Below are 22748 nucleotides of genomic sequence, written 5' to 3'. Positions count from 1 at the left end.
TCTGCTTGATTCTATGGGCCTGTAGGCTGAAGATCAGATGCCCCAATAGTACAGAAGAACTTTGGGTGACTGTCTAGGCAGTGAGATGTCTCCATCAATTCAAGAGGTTTAGAAGTTGCTTACAATGAAATTACTGTTTATTTATGTAATAGTATATCCTTTGATGGAGTTGAAGAATAGATAGTTATTATTATAATTATCCTTAGTTATGATAAAAGATAAAGTAGATATAAATATTGTAACTAATTCTTGCTTGGTACCTGTTTTTATACATAATTTTACTATATTAAAGTTGAAACTCTAAATTTTTATTTTAACAATTTCTTTAAGTGTTTCTTTGCAATTTGAGATTCTTCTCTTGAGAATTCTCTGTTTAGTTCTGTGCTACATTTTTAGATTGGATTGTTTCTGGATGTCTAATTGCTTGACATCTTTATATATTTTGGAGGTCAACCCTCTGTTGGATATGGGGTTGGCGAAGATCTTTACTATTCTGTAGGCTGTCATTTTGTTCTATTGAAAGTGTCCTTTGCCTTACATAAGCTTTTCAGTTTCATGAGCTATCATTTATTAATTGTCAATTGTCGTGGCTCGGTAACAAAGAGGACCCAACCAGGACTCATGGATTTCCCTGGGATGAGGAAATAGAAGAAGTCTCCCAGGTAGACTGGAAGTAGGGATGGGAACTTGAGGGATCTGATGGGGGGGGGCGGTCATGGGGAAGCAGAGTAATAAAAGAGAAGACTGGGAAGGGAGGTCATTTCTAGGTCAGGTAGAAATGTGATGCTAGGGAAACTCCCATGAATCTACAAGGATAACTCCAGCTAAGACTCCTAACAGTAGTGGAGATGTAGCCTGGGCTGGCCATCTCCTGTTATTATATTGGTGACTCTTCTAGTTACCATCAGAGAGCCTTCTTCAGCCAGTAACTAAAGGAAAAAGATGTAGACACACAGCCAAACATTAGGCTGAGCTAAGGGAAACTGCTGAAGTGAGGGAGGAAGGATTGTAGGAGCCAGAGTGGTCACAATAAAATGTACAGAATCAACTAACTTGGATCATAGGAATTACAGAGTCTGAAACAACCAAAGAATCTGCATGATACTGACCTATGCCCTCTACATATATGGAATAGTTGTGTAGGTTGATCTACTTGTGGGACTCCTACCAAGGGAAATAAAGACTGTAATACTTTGGCTGGCTCTTGGGAGCCTATCTATTCTTTATACTGGATTGCCTTGTTCAGCCTTAATACAAGGGGAGGTACTTAGTCTAACTGAAACTTAATATACCATGCTCTATTTATACCCATGGAAGCCTGGCCCTTTCTGAATAGAAAAAGAGGAGGAGTAGATTGGGGTGGGGGCTGGGCATAGGGAAGAAGAGGAATGAGTGGAAACTGGTCTGGATGTAAAATAAATAAATAAAGTACATTAAAACAATCTTTAGGATGGACAATTTCAAATGCACACATAAGTAAGAAATAGTTAAAAAAATCTCAAGTTGGTCATAGAGATTTATTTACTATGTATGTTTATAATTTTTCTTTCATCTTTCCCTTCCACTCTTCTTTCTAGGCTATTTTAAGTAAACTTATTTTTCATGCTTTGGTATGCATATCTAATGGAAATAAGTTTAAAAATCATTAAACTTTATGCACATATCTAATACACTTAATAATTCCTTGATATGCTTTAATGCTCAGCCAAGTTGCCTCTAATTTGATCATTTGTTCTATGCTATCAAATCTATAGGATTCTGACACTGTGGATGCAGCTGCATGCAAGTCAGAGGCGCTGTCAGCATGCTCTTCCTGCAAACCCTATGAACTAATTAGAGCTGCAGTTTTGAGTAAATCATATTTAATAGTATTTGGCAAGAATGTTCTGTTATGTAGTGTAATGGAAATTTTCTTACTCTATTTTGTAGGCAGGATAGAGACCCCGAATCTCTTGTAACATGGTTTTTGGTAGGTGTGATACAGTCTGGTTTTTTTTTGTTTTGTTTTTTTGTTTTTTTAACAAAAGACACATTTGGAAATGTAAAAGACACAAGTTAGAATAGACTATGGGCAGAGAGAAAGACTAAGGAGCTACTGGCAGCGGGAGTAATAGGAGGAGACAACATTGTTAAGAGAAATGTTTCTGTTTCGCTCAGCAGAGGGTGAGATTGATTTGATTTGGGAGAGTAAGGGAAGGCTAGATGATATTTTGCCCACAGGCAACTGGTGTGGATGCTGTTAACTAATGTGGAAAATAAAAATACTTCGTGCTTTAAAAAGAAAGTTGGATTTTGGAAACAGTAGTTTAGGGGAACTTTCTGGAGAATGGATAGTGACATCGTCTCTCTCCTAGTAGGAAGTGCAGACCCGAGTGTGAGAAGGGATATCCAAAGTGAAAACCATTCTATAAAGTCTGAATCTCTGCTTGGTGTGTGAACAGAAAATGGGGGTGACGTAAATATGGCAGGTTTGTCAAAAAGGCGAGTGTTAAGATTATTTTTAAGGTGAAGGAAAAAGAGTAGCCTAAGCCAGAAATTTAGATGAGGAGTGTTTTTAGACCCTGAGCGCTGCATTCTCAGAATAAAGTCCTCAGATACTGGAAATACTAAGGAAGAAATGAATAACAAAGAAAGAAAGTATAGCAACCCCGTGAGTGTAAAAGCTGTTTCTTTCATTTAGGAGAGAAAGAGAAATAAAGACACAGAGAAGAACAGAGACACTGACTGCTCCTCAAAACAGGCAGTGGGAGGAGCCTTTGCAAGAGCTGAGAGACCAGGTGGCTAGATAGGGCAGTCTAGACAGGAACTTATTTGAATAGGTAAAGGGATTCACTTGTTCTAAAGATTGCTCAGCAGAGACAAACTGGCTGATGTAATTCCATGTTTCTTCTCCTCCTTTTCTCCTTCTCCTTCTTTCTTTTCCTTTTCTTTCACCTTCTTCCCTTTCTCTTCTTCCTCCTCCTCCTTCTTTCTCCTCCTCTTCCTTATTGTGCTTATATTATTTTCCAATTTTAATTTTTTTATAAAAATTTCATACACTGTGTTCTGATCACCCACAACTTCTCCAGATCTTTCCCGCTGTCTCACCCACACAACTCCACACCATTTCTTTCTTTCAAAGTAGAATGAAATGTGTTGATTGGCCACAAAGTGACAAGGACAGCAAAAGATCATATTTATCCTGTGGTATAAACTAAGGGACTATGCTAAAATCATTCATTTATAGTAGCTGATTGTATCTACTGACCACTTACAGAAAATCATTTTGAGTAATTGTGGGATCCACTATCTCACCCTAAGTATGTCATTTTTGTCTCTAAATATGACTGAAATCTGTATTTGCACCATATAAATGAATCTAATTAACATTTATGATTAATAATAAGTGGTTATATGTTCTTGATTTGTTCCAGAGTCCATTATTCCATTAAAAATGACAATCATGTGTTGAGATTATCACTGAAATAGAATTTCTTGGTCTAAAACTTCTCTGTGCCTACATAGTAAAGAAGAAAACATCTTTGGCATTGAATAAATATTATTCTCAATGTGTCATATGTACCATATCAATGGCATGGATAGTTTGAAGATTAAAGAATTTGTACCCTCTTACCCAAGTAAAGCAGCCATTCTGTGTATGTTTAGACAAATAATAACTATCCTTGGTATAAGATTGTGACAACACCATTAATCATACATCCTAACTTTACCTGGTAATTGACTGCTTGTGTTGTTAATCATGTTTATCTAGAGGAAAATTTATCTTCCATACCATTATAATTGGAGTTGTCTTGCTATTTTGAAGCAAAGTTTACTCTAAAGGCAAACCTTTTCCTCCTCACAGTGTCTAGGAGATAGCGATGTTGTTATCTCCCTTGCTAAGTAATGGGATCCCTGGGTCATCAAGGTTAACCAAGTGCTATCTACTTTTTCTAAATAATCTGTATATATTTCAAGGAGGACAGAAAATACAACACCATGTGATTTAAAGTAAATCCTCTAAGAACAGGGAGGAAGGAGAATTCTCTAATTTTCAACATAGAGGACCAATTTAATTTCCTGTTTCAATCTTACAAATGCCAAAACAGTCATAGGCGTTTTCCTAGATCTTTCCAAATGTACCTACTTATATACAATCACCCATATATACCCATGTTTAAAATTTATATTAAAGGAACAAAACATCCCAAAACCCAAATAAAGTAGAAGTCTCAGGAGAGCTTTAGGATTTTATGAGTATTACTTCTTATTATGTCTTGTTTTGCAGGTGGTTTGTGGAAGAATAGAGTGCACAAATAAAGCCGAAGAGTTAATTGCTCATTGCCCTTTGACTCTGCATTTCTTTCCCACATCAGAGCTTCTCTTGGGGTCAGCAGGAGCTCCAGGATCTACTCAAGATTCTAAGCAGAGACAGGATGAGAATGAGTTTGGCAAAGGAGAGAAGGGCTGTCTAAATGCAAAGCAATGTTAATAAAGATAGGAATTATTCTCACCCCATCTGACCTCGGCTGTTTTTAGGACATTGGAGCTATTTTCTCTAATTTCCATGGCATTTATTCTTGGACCAAGATAGCCACCATGGTCCTAATTGGTTTAAATTTAAGGAAATGCCGTCTAATTTTGAAAGTAGTGAACTCTTTGCTACCCTAGTTAATGACAAGGAACAGACTCACGAGCTGCTGAGATGATACACACTCCCCAGACTAAACACACAGCTAACTTTTAAATACTGGACACTATATTTGGACAGGTGAAGTTTATCAATAAGAGTGCTGGCCTTTGAGACTGAGGGCTACGTTTTGGAGGCAGCCTCTGCTTTCAGAAGGGGGCAGTAGGGCGGGGTTAGGCAATATTTCTAGTCTTGTGAAAAAAAAGTACAACCAGAGAGACCACTGGTACTAGAACACCCATGTTCTGACAACATCAAAGGGCGAACTAAGTGGTTATGAGAAATCCTGGGCAAATCAGTGTTTCCTAACTTTAAATTTGACACTCCATTTAAAATAACACTAATACCAATACTAGGCTTCATGTTCTGAGTGATAGGTACAGCTGTATTTGATTTCTCACAACAAACAAGCAAAGTCACTTTTAAACCTCATTTTGTAGTAGGAAAACAGGATTAGATTTTGCCTAATGTCAAGTTAGCACTCAACAGTGATATAATGGTAGGACTCTTTCTTCACGTGTTGAAGCTCCTGCTCCCAAACAAACTTTGGATAGCAAGTTTAAAGATGATGCTAGGATGATGAATTATGCATAAAATTATCTCCTCATTAAAGAATCAAAAAGCCGTATGGAGAGTTTATTTGTTTAGCCTTTCCAGTTAAAGAATTAAAGGGTGAAGTACACATAATGAACTCATTTTGTCTTTGGCTTTGCTTAACAGTTGCGTTGTTCCATTCCTGAGGAGCAGGTAGTAGAATCATAATTTCAGGGAACATGTCTGGTCATCCGTAAAGATAAAGAAATCCATTTCTCCTGTCTTCCTACTCGGGGCAGTATTTTGGTCATCCGTTTGTCAAGGGGATGCTTGCTTCCTGCTTTGCACCTGTGACGATAATTCTTAAACAGATTAGGCTAAAAGACTGATTCAGGCACTGTGTCTGTCACATTCTTATTAATCGACAATGATAAAACATTGTGGAGGAGAAAGCAATTAGTCAGCAAGAGCAGCAACTGAATAATTCAGCATCCACCCCCCCCTTTAATAGTGAAATATTTACTACATGAAAATTGTACTTCCATTGTACAAGTAAAACCTGTATCTCCTCCCCTTTTTTCCCCCTGCCTTAAAACGTTTATCAGACTCATCTGGTTCCAAGGTAGAGCAGCAAATGTGATTATAAGTCTTCAGAGTTTGCCTCAGACTCCACATGAATATCTGAGAGCCCAGGAAACAGCAGCTTGTATTTGCTAACGAGAAACAGATGTTGCTATGAAAAATAAGGTGGTGAGAAACCTGTTCAATATAGAGAGGAAACTTGAATCCCTAATCCACTTTAAATTCTTCATCAGCTGCTGGTATTTTGCGTAGATGAAATATCAATACCCCTGAAGGAATTCTTGCTGTTTTAGTACCAAAGCCCGATTCTTGTATAAAAACTTTGTGAAAGGAAATATAACTTTAAAAATGAGTTAAAGAAACACACACATCTGTTCTCTAGGTAATTTGTAAACTTGGTGCAAAAATCCACTGCTTTTATTTTAGGAACAGAAGAAACAGGAACGATATATAAATTATTCTTAACGCCTATGATGATGGCACAGGTTATTATTAGAATATTTATTGCAGTCCAGGAGGTAGGTGATTTCCAGGTGATTTTTTTTTTATGAATCTGAAAGCATTTTATCCTTGTGCAGAAAACATTCTTTCTTCTCCCCACAACTGGCTTTCGTTTATGCTGTCAGCTTTGCACTGATACTTCTCTTCCGCGTGTGCACATCAGCCTGTGAATGTAAGATTATGTCCATGCGATCCTTGCATCTGAAGTATATGGCGCCTCTACCTGCTCACAGTGGACCATCCACTCTGTTGCACATCTCCAACCATTCCAGAGTCTCCCATGGGCAGGAAATAGTTCTCAGTCCCTTCATCACGATGCACTGCCTTTGCTAAATGCATCACTTTCGAAAAAAGCCACTCCACTTGGCACAGTAGTGTTCTGCTGTGGTTTGTGGAATGGGGTATAGATGAGGACGGGAGACTGGTTCTTTCCTCAGCGCTATCACGTGGGTTGTTCCTGGCATATTAAAGCAGAGGTAGGCTCAGGCTCAAGACACTTCTGTTCGATTGCATTCAGATTCAAAATCAGATATTTTCTTGGACTAAGAAGGGAGTTAAACACACACACACACACACACACACACACACACACACACACACACACATGTTGTTTCTCTCCCTCTTGCTGCTTTTATATTTGAAACTTCCCTCTTATTCACCTGTGCATCCTGCATCCTACCCATACCCCTTTGGTGGGAATGCTTAGTTCCTTCAAGTAAAATCCTCCTAAGAGCTTCTGCCCAATCAAAATAATTAGCCGTATCTTAGCAACTGAATTGACTGAGAGACTTATCACATCAGCATCACCTGGGAGCTTGTGAGAGGTGTGAGCAGTGCAGGCCCCACTTAAAGTCTACTGAAGCAGAACCTGTATTTTAATGAGCTTCCCTGGTAATCCACTTTTTCCATAAAGTATAAGAGGTGACACTTAGAGAACTCATGATGGGCGTGCTGACTTTATATATTGGAAGCCACCATGCCAGTGCCATCGACATTCACAACTGTCTGACACTCGCTGCTATTAGCCATGACAGGCATCCACTAATATGTCAATGGGAAGAGTAAATGATTTTAAAATTTCTAGAAAAAAGGTAAGATAACAAGTTAGCAAGATTAATGCACACTTAAAAAGTAAGTAAAAATACCGGAACAAATAGCAAAACACTATAAACTGCGCATTATTTTAAGTTTTTCAACGTGAAGTCAAATAGTAGATTCCAATAAGATTACCAATGTTCACTGAAAACTCTGAAGGCAGAGCCTTTCTTAGGCAGTCGGTAGAGACAGAATGAGGTACGGACAGTCAGGGTGGATCTCTCTGTCACCATATCTTTTCTTTGAAACTAAGAACCTCATGTTACATAGTTGGTAACCACGTGTGCTGTTCATGAAAGATTTAAAGCAAAGGCATAATAAAAAAAAACATTTGCTAATATTATTAGGCACTCTGGGAAGAAAATCTAGAACCTTTGATAAGTTTATAATTTAATGGAAAAGAAAATATCTGCTCACAGATAAGATGAAGGTAATAAAAAAAAAGAAACTTAGCCTCATTCTTAAAACAGTATGGAATAGAGCACATGATGAGAACCAGGTATGATATCGATACTAGGTAATCACAGCAAAGGACTGCTTGGATATTACTTTGTCTGCTATTAATTTAATGTTCTTACTTGATTGTTTTCCTGAGTGGTTCCAGCCAGCAGCATAGCTCACTATTTAGAGTTGAGAGCAGTTTATAGTCCCAATTCGCATTTTTGCTCTTTCCCATCTGATATTAATTTACTCTTCTTTCTGATACCTATTGTCCCGTTTGTTTTGAGTGTACCATACAGACACCAGCCTCTCAAAAACTAATTCTGTCCTCTTTATTTCCCTGAATTCTTTATCTCAGGGAATAATTTCTTCAGCCACTGAATCACCCCCCCCAAAAAAAACCAAACTGATTGTCATTGATACCCACTGCTCTTCATGTTGTCACCTAATCAATTTCTTCTAAGCCTTAGACAACTGAAATGATTTCACTTTTTACTGACCATCTCTTGCCAAACACCCTTGCTTGACCAAGGTAGGTGATAGGTCATGTTTACAAAGTGCTTCCGTAACATCAGGCTATTGTTGTCAGGGGCCATTTTCCAAATTTCTCCTTTATTGAATGAACCACAATCCATAAGCTTCTTGAGGTAACGGTGCATCCTCAGGCTGGGGGGGGGGGCTGATACCTAATAAGTATACAACAAATATACTTTTGAATCTTTTATTGACATGAGGTAGGATTTAGTTTGGACATAGTAACATTAATAGCCTCTAGTTTATAACAAAAGTAGTCCATGATTTTTAAGTACTAAAATTTATGTATAATATTTTTATGTTCTAAGTAATTTTTTTTGTACTAGATCATGGTCTAGAACAAAAGTAGTTCTAGAACAAAAGTCTAGAACACGCTTTTTCATGTTTTCTGTTTAAAGATACTGAGTGCATTTAATTCAAAGACCTGCTTACCTAGTCACATAATAGTCATAACAGTCATCATGCCTTACCCTGATGCAAATTTATTGAAGTCATGCAAAGTATAAATGTGCCATCACTCTGCCAACTCTCTAACTCCTCATGTATAAAATAAAGTATCCTGACTGGAAGTTCATAGACTGTACTTACCCGATAAATGGGTTAGAGACATGACAGACCTCAGTATACGTATGTGAATAATGGTAATAAACAACTTCTTTCCCCATGAGTAAAATGCTGTTCTTTTAAAATATAATTGTACTTTTGTCTTTAGACAGCACTTACTAGCAACATGTTTGCAGAACATTATACACATATGGAATAAGTAGAGCTGTCTTTGCTCTTTTCCTCCACAACCCCACAGTCAATTTATGTCAATTCAGCAACATACAGATAAGGCCACAAATTCTTAGCTTGTAACAATCAGACTCATTTTTATATCATCTTAGTACTTTTGAAATTTTAATTGATTTATTATTTTACATATCAATCTCAGCCTCCCCTTCCTCCCTTTTCTCTTTTTCCCCACCCTCAACCTTTAACTTGGAGATCTATATCACCTTTCAGTGCTCTCAGAAGACTTAGCTTTGTCAAATTATATTATACTATTATAAGAACCAAGATCAGTGCAATTAATGATATCCTTGGTATCCTTGTATCTTCTGATACTGGGAAAGAAATATCCTGAAATCTGGCTTTAAGTTAGTACTAATCATTGCAGCACAGTGATTAATGTTTGCCCGATAAGAGAAACATCAAAATGGAGGTCAGTCTTTACTATGTTTTGAAGTTGTAGGATGCTCAAGAGTCGAACATAAGACAGAACATGAAAAATCAGAGTTAGATGGTTGACAAAGTGATGGCACGTTTATACTTTGCATGACTTTAATAAATCTGCATCAGGCTATCGCATGGCCACACTGAGAGGTGAATGGAATAGACAATGTTGTTTTTACCAGTTTGATTTATTAACATATATTTCATTTTTTTTAATGAGACACTTAGGTTGTCTATGATCTCCATGAAATACCTTGGCATATTGACAATGTAACTGCACACAGACTGTGTAAGCAAGCATATCTGTGGGTTGAATGCATTCAGTATCTTTAAACACAGAACCTTGAAAGTCATCTCCTAGGGACAATCACTGCTTTGCTCTCACTATTAATTCACTCTTATTGGGTTAATAATCAAGTATCACAGAGCAAAATCTCATTCATGCCAGTCACTGGCAACTAACACTTCCAAAAAGATTAGTTATTCAGAACAAGTATTATTAAATAACTGGAAAAATATCTACTTGGGCAGTAACTGTCCTTTAGCAACTTGAGGTATCCTTTGCTTTTCCTCTCCAAGTTTCCCAGATGGTGAAGTTGAGCTTAATGGATGTCTTTAGTATCTACAAACAGGAAAATGGGAAAATGTGTTTCTCTGAGGGACAGTGAAAAGTCTTTAGAAAAGGCCAGGATGGATTTGTACAGATCTCCTTTCTACCCCTGTGAAAGTCTTTTAATTTGTTGCTATATCTTCAAGAGGAATCAGTTTGTAGTGAATTCAGCTCGGTTGCAGGGTTACAAGGCTTCAGCTGCAAAACAGAAAATGGAATCAAGCTTACGTCTGAACCCAGAAACCATGTCCATCCTTTCAGTGAACTCTAAGCAGCAATTAATTCTCTCAAACAGAGGTGTGAGTCTTCACTCTGGCTGGCTTAAGTCAAGGAAAGGAAATCTGTCTCTTTGAATATGTTTATTGATATGCATTTTTATGCACTTATAATATATCAAGTAATATAATCTCACTTGTTCACTGACCATCAGGCAAAATCTTAATGAACCTGTTAAATGCTGAAGATTCCACTCAACTTTTAGGTAGATATTTTACCATGGTAAAGAGACAGATCATTTGGTTTACAAAAGTTTCCCAGATCTTAGCTGTTCTTGCCATATGGCTTCATTTCCTGACATATTTTCTTTGTATTTTAAAATATGATGGAAACGACACGACCTGCATCCCAAACACTCAAAACATAATTTTTATTCACACTACCCCACTGGCTTTTAATATTTTGCACTCTTTTATTTTACATAGCTAACTCCTGCAAAATTAAGCTCAATGCCGTCTTCTCTCCAGAAAGCCAGTCTTAATGAGCTCGCCTGGTCAACTTTGGCTTTCTCTGCCCTCCTCACATACGCTGTCCAGTTCTTCTCTGGGTCGTGCTATTGTTCCTGCTTTCCTGAATTGATTGATATAAGCAGTCCAAAACTGCTTGCATTCAACCCACAGATATGCTTGCTTACACAGTCTGTGTGCAGTCTATTGCTCCAATACTTTATTTAATGAATTAATTCCTCTCTGGGGTGCATTGGTGAATATAATAGGTTTGGTACCTTCTGTGACGTTCAGTTTATAAGACAAATATCAAAATGCATGCATAATTTTAACAGTATATGACAGCAAAAACCAAAAAGAACGTACTTTGTATTTGGGATCAAGGAAATCTTTGAGAAAAAATATAAAATTTGAGACCTGCTGGGTTGAGTCAGGGTTACTCAGGTACAGCCTGGGTATGAGAAAAGCTTGAAGTACCTTGTTGAGGATTAAAGTGTATGGAGTAAAATGTGCCAATCTTAAGGATGCACTTTTAAATCTTGGCATTTTTAACTTGGGGCACATTTATAGAACCCCAGCTAGATCACTAATCATGAATCCTCCAAACATTCTTTATGTGCCCATGCTAGAAAGTCCTGTCCTAGGAGGTAAACACATTCTGGCATCTTCCACTCGGCACAGTCCTTTTAAATACCTGAAAAACATTTTGTTTAAGAAATTGGGGGAATGGGCACGAAACAAAGAAGAGAATGTGGAGTGAGGCCAGTGGAAGACCAAGGGTAATCTTGCAGAGCTGGTTAAGGTGTGGACTTTGACCTCTAGGAAATGACTAACTGTTGAGGCTCTAAATAAATAGCACAGTTGGATTAAAATGCTACCAACTACACCAAAACAATAGGTAAAAGTAGTTCACAGATACTCAATAAATACTTTTAAATGAACTTTTTTTTATTGTAGGAAAGATGATCACATAAAATTATGGTTACTTTTAAATGATTAATGTTGTTTAAGGCTGTAGAGATATCACCCAAACTAAGTAGATTTGTTACCATCTGTGTTGGCCAACATATATTCATTTGTCTGACTTTCCCACCTATGAATGATTAGAATTTTTGTCATACACCTATCCCTACTATTTTTCTTTTGTCCACAACAAAATTTTCAGTTATTGCACACAATTGTAGCAAGTTTAAAATTATTATCAAACATGGAAACTTCTACATTGACTTATCCACTTTCTCAAAATATAGTTCATTTTACTTGTTAAAAAGTATAGAGAATCATATTTCAAAAAAATCTACTATTGACACTATTTAGAAGACTGAGTTATTTAAGTAAATTAATTTTTTGCTGAATATCTTGAACAAGATTTATATATTTACCAGATGAAAACTGATTTGGGATGTCATTTTGTATATGTGTTGCTTATATTGGTTGATGAATAAAGTTTTTGGGGTCTATAACATAGTAGAATAAAGCCAGGTGGTAAATCAGAACACAAATAGAGCGAGAGAGTAGGTGGAATCAAGGGCGTCTGGACAACCGAGAACGAAGGCAGTCTCCTCCAATAAGACAGTCTATCTCATATGCCAAAAACTATTTTACTGTATTTAGTTTTTTTCTTAAACAATCAGGGTAATTTATCAGATCAGTACAAATGCCTCTTGCTTGTTTCTAAATTTTGTAAATTCAATGCCTGCTTCAGATTCTTCGTTTTGCTGGGACACCCTGTTAAAAGTGGCGAACTTGCTGTATTCATTTCCTGCACAGACTTAACAAAGTCTCACCCAGTGAGCAATTTCAAACAATGGACACATGTTGTCGCCCAAGGGGAATTAAAGCCAGGGATGATTATCTCATGGTTCTGAAGGCCAGGAATTCAGCATCAAGGTGTAACCACATTCCCATCAAGAGTGTCTGACAAGCACTCTGGCCTGTCCCTCTGTGGCCTGGTGATGTTCAGACAGTCTTGATGTGCCTCGGCTTCCAGACTCATCATTCCACTCTTCTGTCATCAGCTCAGGTTCTTCCTTGATCTTTCTACTGCATCAGCCATATTCAACAAAAGTTCACTTTACTGCAGTGGCCTCATCATCTCTTAATTAATTAAATTTGTAGCAATCACATTTTCAAATAAAACCTTGGGATAGGATACCACCCAGTGAAAGTAAAACCTGTCACTAGGAATTACTTATCCTTGGAACTCTCCTTTTTCTACTCATTTTTCTTTATTATTTGTAGGAGAACGGTTAGAGGCATGAAAAGTCTCTCTCTCTCTCTCCTTCTGTGTGTGTGCTGTGTGTTTATGCATGTGCTCACTTCATGTCTAGAAGAATGCTTCCTGATAAATAACAGAGCCGTGGGGAACCATGCAAGCTATGTTCTACTTTTCTATGGCCAGCTAATGCATTCATAATCACTGGCAAAATTTTTCTTTGAGCAAACTGTGCATTTTGCACTCAGTATCAGCAAACTATTCTTCATTTTCTTTCTCCAGGATGATTTACTGTAGGCTAAATAAAATGGGCCTGGTCACAATGCCTTCTGTTTCTGTGGGCTGGTAGCATGAGCTACCAAATAGCAATGTGTTGAATAATTTGGTGGACGGCAGGTTTTAGCTGCTTCCTTTCTCTTGAGAAAACACATCATTTGTTCTGCTTCACTCTAGACAGGAGATCTGAATAACTCAGTTACTCCAGTCCTAAATTTCCTCAGTAAACTGATTTTCTCCACTCAATTCTCCTGTCATTCAACAGTGCTAGACCGACATTTCATGTATATCCTCTGAACATCAGGCTCAAGGAAACAGAGGTAACTTATAATACCTAAAAAAAAAAAATCTCCCCTTAAATAACTAAGTCAATGGTGAAATTTCATGGCTGTTTTTCTTAATGACCTGTATACTGGATTAAGAGTAGAAATGAGTTAGACAAAGGAGATGGCAAATAAACCAGGCAGCACTCAGTCATCCACCTGCTTTCTACTGCGCTTTTATGACTAACTTTTGCTTTTATGTATTTTTTGTTTCAGCTGAAAGAGACATCAGTGTCTACTGTGGAGTGCAGGCCATTACAATGAAGATTAATTTCTGCACAGTCCTTTTTTCGGGTTATTCTGAAACAGATCTGGCACTGAATGGAAGGCATGGGGATTCCCACTGCAGGGGCTTCATCAATAACAATACCTTCCCAGCAGTGGTCATTTTCATCATCAATCTCAGCACCTTGGAGGGCTGTGGAAACAACTTGGTGGTAAGACTCCTATAAAACCCAGTGCTATATCTGAGGTCATAAATAAACACGTTCCCATTTCATGAAATAATCAGGAGCCCAATCGGTCTTCAGGAAGAAATTCCAATAAAGCCAAACAAATCACTTTCTTTTGCCTGTTTGAAGTATAAACTCCCAAATATACAATTCTGTCTTCTCATAATGGTTGTGTTGATAGGAGCTGGGCTGTGGAGAGGCATGTGCTGGGCTGTGCTACTCTAAGCAGCTCTCTTAGACTGACTTTGATGGGCATCTCTAAGTACAAGCCATATTCCTTATACTTTATGGATGCAACAGTTTTTGTTCTTTTGTGGTGATATAGACCTGATGACCCCATTCAGTAAGAAATATTAAATATAGAATGGGAGACTTGAACTCTTATTTTACATTTACCCTTGACTGGTTGTCGCTGATACTTTGTAAGACAGCTGTGTTTCTTGTGTGAACTTCTTTATGGCGTGGAACTGCCCTTTGCATTTAAAGTACTTATCATACCCAATTTTACCCATGCAATTCTGGCAGCACCTCTTTTCAGTTATTTTGATAACCAAATCAGTGTTTTGAGCATTTTTACACTGTCTGAAAATTTATAATTAATATCATTCATTATTTTATTAATTCACTCAACACCAAAAATAGCAATAAGAAGAAATATACACTCCAGGGAATAAAAATTAATTGAAATTAATAATATGTGGTGAGAGTACTAATTATATTAAATTTCACCTAGTACTATATTTTATTTAGCTTGCTCAAATATCATTTTATCAATAAATCCTAATAAAAGTGGCACAATACACATAATAGCACAGTAAAGAAGAAAAAAATGGCTTTCAGTCTTCAAAAAATTATGACCATGGATTAAAAAGGAAGGCTTGATTAGTCTAAGAACATGGTTTCTAAGATTTGGTAGGGGCTAGCAGACAGGAAAGAGATTTATTTGAATCTCCTTCTTTATCTTATCCCAAAGGGCAGTTACAATATTGTGCCCATGACCATTTCTAAGCCTGAAGACTACGTATTGTTGACTCCTTTTATTAAAAACGTTTATTCATCTCTCTGAGTTGTGTTCACAGAGGTTATGAAGCAGGCCTAAGGGAGAGGGCGGTTAGTTGATTATTGCATGTTTTGTTTTCTAGTGGAGGGAGCACAGGTAGGGACCAGTAGAATTTCCCCTCCTCTCACTGTGTTCCAAAGCCTCACTTTCATAGATTGATGTCACTGTTGCCTTGCTGCCTAGAAAATACCTCCAGAGAAAGGGCATGGAAAATGTTATTTTGCACATGTGTGGTCTTCACATTTTAGAAAGCAGCTGAATATAAAAAGTGTGTGTGTGTGTGTGTGTGTGTGATGTGTGCGTGTGTGTGTGTATTTTACAGAACTGATTTACTTACCTAGTAAGTCAGGCAAATGGTGGAAGGAAGAGAGGCTTTCTTAATTTCCATATTTTACCTTTGATATCACCAGCTTTGGAGACTCCTCAGAGGACATTCCTATGTGAGAAAAAGTCAATAGACTTCTATGTCAGTAGGTTGGGATTAAAATGAATGCTCCCTTCCTGCCTGTTTTGTCTTGTGCATAAACAAGCTATTTGCCTTTGCCCTGTCTGTGTACTGTTAGGCCCATGCATAAAGTTTATCCTATTACTGAAAATCTAATATTACTTATTACAGTAATATCTCCTAATAATATTTAGTAAATGCTGTGTGATATTCGGCACGGTGAGAGAACTACTGTGTTTTTCCTTGGTTTCATGAAAATCATAAACATTATTATTCCAAAGATGATTTTTTTCAGTTTTAGCAGTATTTGGGGATCTAGTGAAAGCTAAGCAGTGTTAGGAAACACAAAAGTAAGCAACCTTCTCTATAACTTCTGGGAGTTCACGGTCTCCTTGAAATTTGTCTGAGAGTGAGGAACTCCATGATCCACCAAAGAAAACAGTGGAAAGGATCATTCTTAGTAAGTTTGTGACTTGCATTGATTTGTTCAAAAATTAGTGGTAAGACCCATGAAATGGGGATGTGGTCAATACACCAAGGTAGGGTTGAGGTGGGACCTGTCCACCGGGCGTTTTGAGGCTGGTTGAGGGAATGCAAAGCAAGCAGGCTGCTCGTGTGCTGCAGAGAGAAATCATTGCAGGCATGTGGGCAAGTGAGAGGGTTTACTGGGGAATACGTGGTGTTCTACATGGGTAACGGTCCTGAGGAGGAGAAAAGGAGAGAGGTGGTGGGAGTATGGAAGGCCAGAGCAAGGAGGGCTTGGGCAGGAGCGTTTTATTCATAGTGGAAGTCTAAACAGGCTGGCAGAGTGTTTGTAAATTGCATGTATGTGCAGACAGAAACATTTAATTATTGAACTTGATTTGATGTCCTAACAGGTTTCCACACTTCCTGGTGTTGGTGCTTCTGGAAATGCAACCTCAGTACAGATAGGAAATATTTCAGGATATATTGATACTCCAGACCCGCCAACGGTCATCAGCTATCTTCCTGGGCTCCTTTACAAATTTAGTTGTAGTTATCCATTGGAATACTTGGTTAATAACACCCAGCTTGCTTCGTGAGTTCATGTTTTATTCTTATATTCTCATATTTTTTTTATACTTGCTTCTTATTTTTGATGATTGTTTGTAGTCAACCTCAAACAATGTGATGGAGTGGAACATTGACACATCTATCTATCTATCTATCTATCTATCTATCTATCTATCTATCTATCTATCTATCATCTATCTATCTATCTATCTATCTATCATCTATCTATTAATTTATCCATGTATCCACCCATCCACCTATCATCTTTCTGTCTGTCTGTCATCTACCTACCTACTTATTCTCTATCTATCTATCTATCTATCTATCTATCTATCTATCTATCTATCTATCTATCTATCTATCATCTCTATCATCTATCTATTAATCTATCTATCCATCCACCCATCCATCTATCACTTTCTGTCTGTCTGTCTGTCATCTATCTACCTACTTACTTCTCTATCTCTATGTATGTATGTATGTATGTATGTATGTATGTATCTATCTATCTATCTATCTATCTATCTATCTATCTATCTATCGCTATCTAGCATTCTTCTTATTTCCTTTGCTCAAAAGTCGTGGGTGCTTATGTAGTTCTGAAGTTTTGCACAGGTTATCATATCTGGTCACTATAGTTCTGGGTTCTGCCTGATCCAGCTGCCACTTGTTCTCCTGCTGAATTCTACAATTCCAGACTTTGAGTTCTTATGATTTTTGCAGAGGGGTGAAGATGGATGCAATAATGCAGGCCCAAGGAATTCCAGACAAAGGACTGGAGCTATAGGATATATCCATGGAATTATTGATCATTTCCAAAAATACATAAATGAAGAGAGAGTATGTCTAAAATATAATGACCTAATTTTTTTGAAAATTTTGACAAAATGGAATAACTGAATAATGAGTTTCCCTCTCTAATTTGATGGTCTGTATTATAAGATTCTCACTATTATTTTATCTTAGTGCATGGAGATAAGGAAAGTACTTTTTGTTTCATGGTTAAAAATACAGAACATTTTCCTGGCATATTGATGGTATGTGATGATGTCAAAAGCAAAGTTTAGATGTGGCTATGTCTAAAGGATAAAGGTGTGAAAAGAAGCATCCCTCATTCTATCTTCACCTGGCATATCTAAGGAATATGTTCATTTATTCAGCTAATGCTTATTAAATCCCTATTACTTATCATGTACTCTGTATTCTAGCATGGACAAACTAGAATAAATCCCTAACTTCATAAAATGTCTTGTGAAATTGATGACATTCTATGTGCCTCAAATTTAAGTTCTTAGGAAATGAATTTTCCAGAAAAAATATCTTACATATGTAATTCCAAATAAAAAGATGACTTTATCAATAAAATATCATAAATGACAGTCTATCTTTATTTGAGTTTTCTTGTTTTTTGATAGCTTGTCATTTTGATGATTTAAACACTACACCTATTGAAGGTCTAGTTAAAAGTGTGTCAAGCTAACTCCAGAGTTTATTGTCTAAAACCTAACATCTGGGTATAAATAAAATTTTTAATTTAAAATCTCATTAGTGCTTTCCCTCTTTCCAATCGGTTTTAGGTCTTCAGCTGCTATTTCTGTGAGAGAGAACAATGGGACATTTGTCAGCACTTTGAACTTGCTCCTTTATAATGTGAGTTGATGGGTGAAAGACACTATTTTTCCCTTTCACTGTTGTGAGGAGTCATTTATGTGAATAGCTTTTCTATAAAAACCTCCTGAAAGGCACATTAACCCTGCTGTAGCTTGGTAACATTTATCCATCTTACTTTCATTTTCATATATCTTTGTTATAAAGGTGTGCTATAAGCTCTGTTACATTTTCTAAAAGTTGATGATTGAAATTTCATACCAAAAATGTGATAGTTACTTTGAGAATCCAGCTACATTTATTTGCACCTCTGTGTGTGTATGTGTGTGTTCATAGTTAAGAGAATATTTGGAGGAATAATGTTTTTATCAGATGATATACACAGTTTGAATGAAACTTCTTGAAGGCATCACTGGTGGTGAATGTGTTAATAGTTTGAACATGGGTTCTGACTGATGGTAGTTCTGTCACATCTGAAATAATTTGGATTGATGACATAGCATTGTCTAAACTTTTTTCATGTAAATATTGAGAATGGCAGCAACACGTGAAAAATACATGGATTTCTATTTATAACTGTAACATTAATCCCCCAAATGATATTTTCATGTTGATTAAAATTTTTATTCATACATTTTAAATGCCTGATTTAAATATCAATTTTTCAATCTATCAACCAACATTTTTGTAAATTATGAATCTGATTTTTGCATTATTATTCATGTCATCATGGCACTGAGTTATAATTCATGCAACTGATTTAAAAGTCAGTGCTTTATCCTTTGAATATAATGAGCTATAAATATTGTAGTAGGACATTTTCCAAAGGCATTTTAAAAATCGTGTTTATAAGTTTGTAGTTTGACACCACAGAGTTCTAAACAACACATTAAAATGTGTTGAACTGAAGATTGCCTTTCTGTCATTTGTAAACTTTCTTCCGCAAAGAGACTCTGCCAATTGACTTGGTTCTGTACATGTAGTAACCATGTACTGATATTTTGTTCAGAAGTTGGTCAGATATTTTATTGTTTGCAATATTTATAAAAGTAGTTTTCTATTGTAAGATTTGTCTCTATTGAGTTTAGTGTGTAAACTCTTTAAGGTAGAGTTGAGGTAGAAAATGTTAGAGTCAACAATACTTAATAATGTTACTGAGTGAGACAGAGATGAGAATTTCCATTATTAATACAGTGAAAAGTACGTCCATATGCCACTCAATGGCATCTTTATTTTCTGTGAAATTAGACTACTTTTTTCCATTGTAAAAGTAGAAAATCAAACCACTGAAGTATGAATCTCTTCAAATTTCAATTCTGTAGTAGAAGATAATCACTTTGTCATATTATAAATGAAAGAGTGCTAAAAGTTGAATTTTTAGTCAGTTTTCAATAAAATATTAATAATTGAATTATGCCAAGTGGTGGTGTTGCACGCTTTTAATCCCAGCATTTGGAAGACAGAGGCAGACGAATCTCTGTGAGTTCAAGGCCAGCCTTGTTTACAAGAGCTAGTTACAGAACAGCTAAGACTGTTAAACAGAGAAACCCTTTCTTGAAAAATCAACCAAATAAATAAATAAATGAATATTGAAATTTTAAAGTTTCTTACCAATTACATCTTACAATTCAATCATTTCCAACAGTTTCTTTTGTTTCTTTTATGTCTCTGTGTGTGGAGTATGTGTGGGAATGTGTATCTTCTCTATGTGAGAATGTATGTATGCTTGCAAAAGCAAATGTGGAGGCCCTAGGTCATTGTCGGTAGTCTTCCTGACTTTTCTCTCCTTACTGAGTCAGGATCTCTCAAGTGAACCCAAACCTTGTTGATGGAACTAGTCTAGCTAGCCAGCTTGCTCAAGGGATCCCCTCTCTGTGCTTCTAGGGTGCTGGGCTACCGTGCTCACCTGACATTTTTTGTTGTTGTTGTTGTTGTTGTCTTTGGAGGAGAAGATTCCTGGTTTTCATGCTATACAGTAAGACTTTTAATCATTGAGCCCTCTCATGCCAGGTTTGAAATTTAATTTTCAATAAACATGCTTACTATTTTTGGAGCAAATTTAGGATTATAGACAATTTGATTTTAAAAAAATAGAACATTCCAGCACATCCTCATACCCCTGTATACATTTTCCCCTATTATTGTGTCCTCTGCTATTAAGGTTTATTTGTTAGAACTAATGAACTGGTTTGGAGACATCCCTGTTAGCTAAGAGTGACCATTTACGTTTATTGTACCCTTCACATTGTACATTCTGTGAATCATAGGATACACATCCATTGCTGTCTTGTGTAAATATCACTGCCGCAAACTATTCTAACATCATATTATTTTGTTATATAGCAAGATGCTAAAAATTATGAATTCGCATTGTACAAGAAAGTGTTGGGATACTTTCATTAATTGATTCCAAATGACATTTATTATTTATTTGGGATTTTAATATTTAGTTACCCAATTGCAATTGTATTGTAGCATTTAAATTTTAATGTCATTTTACAGCCATTAAGAATTTGTTTTCCCCTAGAGAATTTTTTGTTAGTAAATCCTTAGGCATGCTTTCAAGTTGTTTTACATGTCTACTGCTGAACTCTTTTCTCTGGTTTGTTGTTAGGACAGAAACAACTGAACACTGTCCAGAAACAATCCTCTTCCTTCTTTGCGTTTATGTATAATAGACACTATCTATGTGCATTGAAAAGCTGTAGTTATAAACAAATAATTTTTATTGATGATGAATTCTTTAAGTATGAAAGCTATCTATCAATACAACTATCATCTATCTATTTATCTATCTATCTATCATCTATCTATCTATCTATCTATCTATCTATCTATCTATCTATCTATCTATCTATTGGTTTTTGGAGACAGGGTTTCTCTGTGTATAGCTCTGCCTGTCCTGGAACTTGCTCTGTAGATCATACTGGCCTTACACTCACAGAGATCCCCTGCCTCTGCTTCCAGAGTGCTGGGATTAAAGGCATGCACCAATTGCGGCCTTCTCTTTGTATAATATAAAAGTAGCTGTTTTCTCCTTTGTGGAAATAGAAAGCAAGGCTGCCTTTTCTGTTTGAACTGTATGCAACTATTACTGTTTGCTGAGTGGTTGAATACATAGGACTGTACAAACAGTGAAGAGAAATTTGATGACTCATGACCCAAACACAAATAGGTTGTACATCATTTGCAAATGTTTTATGAGCTTATTTCTTTTGAAGAAAGTCAGCATTCTTTGGGACAATATTAATGCAAATATAAGGTGTATGAACAAGATAGGTAAAGAATGGAAATTTACTTAAAGATATTGGAAAAGTAATCCAGAAACATTATAAAAAGAAGCACTATCTGTCTGCCATGGCTATAGAAGCCATTGCTGCTAACCACAGAAATATAGAAAATAATTAGAAATTCAGTGCGAATGCTTCCCCAGATGAAGCATGCAGTTCCGTGTATACCTGCAGTTTCAAGAATGGAATGTTCCTGCATGGATACCATTCTTTCAGATTCCCAACATCCAAATTTTAATCTTAAAAATTAATTCTATATATACTGCCTTTGTCCAGTCAGATAAATGTGATATTCTCCATATTCTTTGGAGACTAAAATTTTACAATGAATGTTAAAAACGATTTCACCATAAAACAGCAATCTCTTTAGAAATACCAACTCTGGAAAACAATTTTTTTGAAAGCTAAATGATTTGACCACTTAGATTTCTAGGAATTTTTCCCTTGACATTTTATGTATTTCTTTATTTTTATTATCAACTTATAAATGCTACTTTTTAATTTCTAATTTAATGTGCTTTAACCTACTACTATGTGTGTGGGGTGATAGGAATGCCTTATATAGAATGCTCTAAAATAAAGGAAAGAAAAATTAGTTTTTTAAAATTAATTTATTTATTAAAAATAAAAATATCCACATTCCTACTCCGCCCACACACCCTCCCCCCGCCCCTCTAATCCTTAGAGAGGTAAGGCACTTTGCTTTGTGGAAGGTCCCAGACCCTCCCTATTACATCTAGTCTGAGAAAGGTATCCATCCAAAGAGAATAGGATCCCAAAAAACCAGTTCATGTAGTAGAGACAAATCCCAGTGCCACTGTCAGGGGCCCCTCAGTCTGTTCCAACTGTTGACCATATTCAGAGGGACTAGTTTGATCCTATGCTTGTTCTTTCCCAGTCCAGCTAGAGTTGGTGAGCTCTCGTTAGCTCAGGTAAACTGTTTCAGTGGATGAACCCTTCATGGTCTTGACCTCTTTGCTCATCATATTCTCAATCCTTCTTCTCTTCAGCTGGACCTTGGGAGCTCAGTTCAGTTCTCCGATGTGGATCTCTGCCTCTGTTTCCATCTGTTGTCAGATAAAGGTTCTGCAGTGATATTTAAGATAATTATCAGTCTGACTACTGGGCAAGGCCAGTTTGG

The 22748-nt window shown here is 36.6% G+C and overlaps 1 protein-coding gene across 1 annotated transcript in view; it reads left to right on the top strand.

Moving 5' to 3' along the window:
• Zpld1 (zona pellucida like domain containing 1) overlaps positions 1–22748 on the top strand; it is a 43450-nt gene that overhangs the window by 5763 nt on the left and 14939 nt on the right. Inside the window, exons 2-4 of the mRNA XM_075955298.1 lie at positions 13934–14154; positions 16553–16734; positions 18287–18359. Of these exons, the coding sequence (XP_075811413.1) occupies positions 13934–14154; positions 16553–16734; positions 18287–18359 (476 nt within the window). The remainder of the gene's footprint in view (positions 1–13933; positions 14155–16552; positions 16735–18286; positions 18360–22748) is intronic.

This window comes from Microtus pennsylvanicus, chromosome 1 (genome assembly GCF_037038515.1).
Source record: "Microtus pennsylvanicus isolate mMicPen1 chromosome 1, mMicPen1.hap1, whole genome shotgun sequence".
Classification (NCBI taxonomy): Eukaryota; Metazoa; Chordata; class Mammalia; order Rodentia; family Cricetidae; genus Microtus; species Microtus pennsylvanicus.
This window is presented reverse-complemented; position numbering and strand designations above follow the sequence as displayed.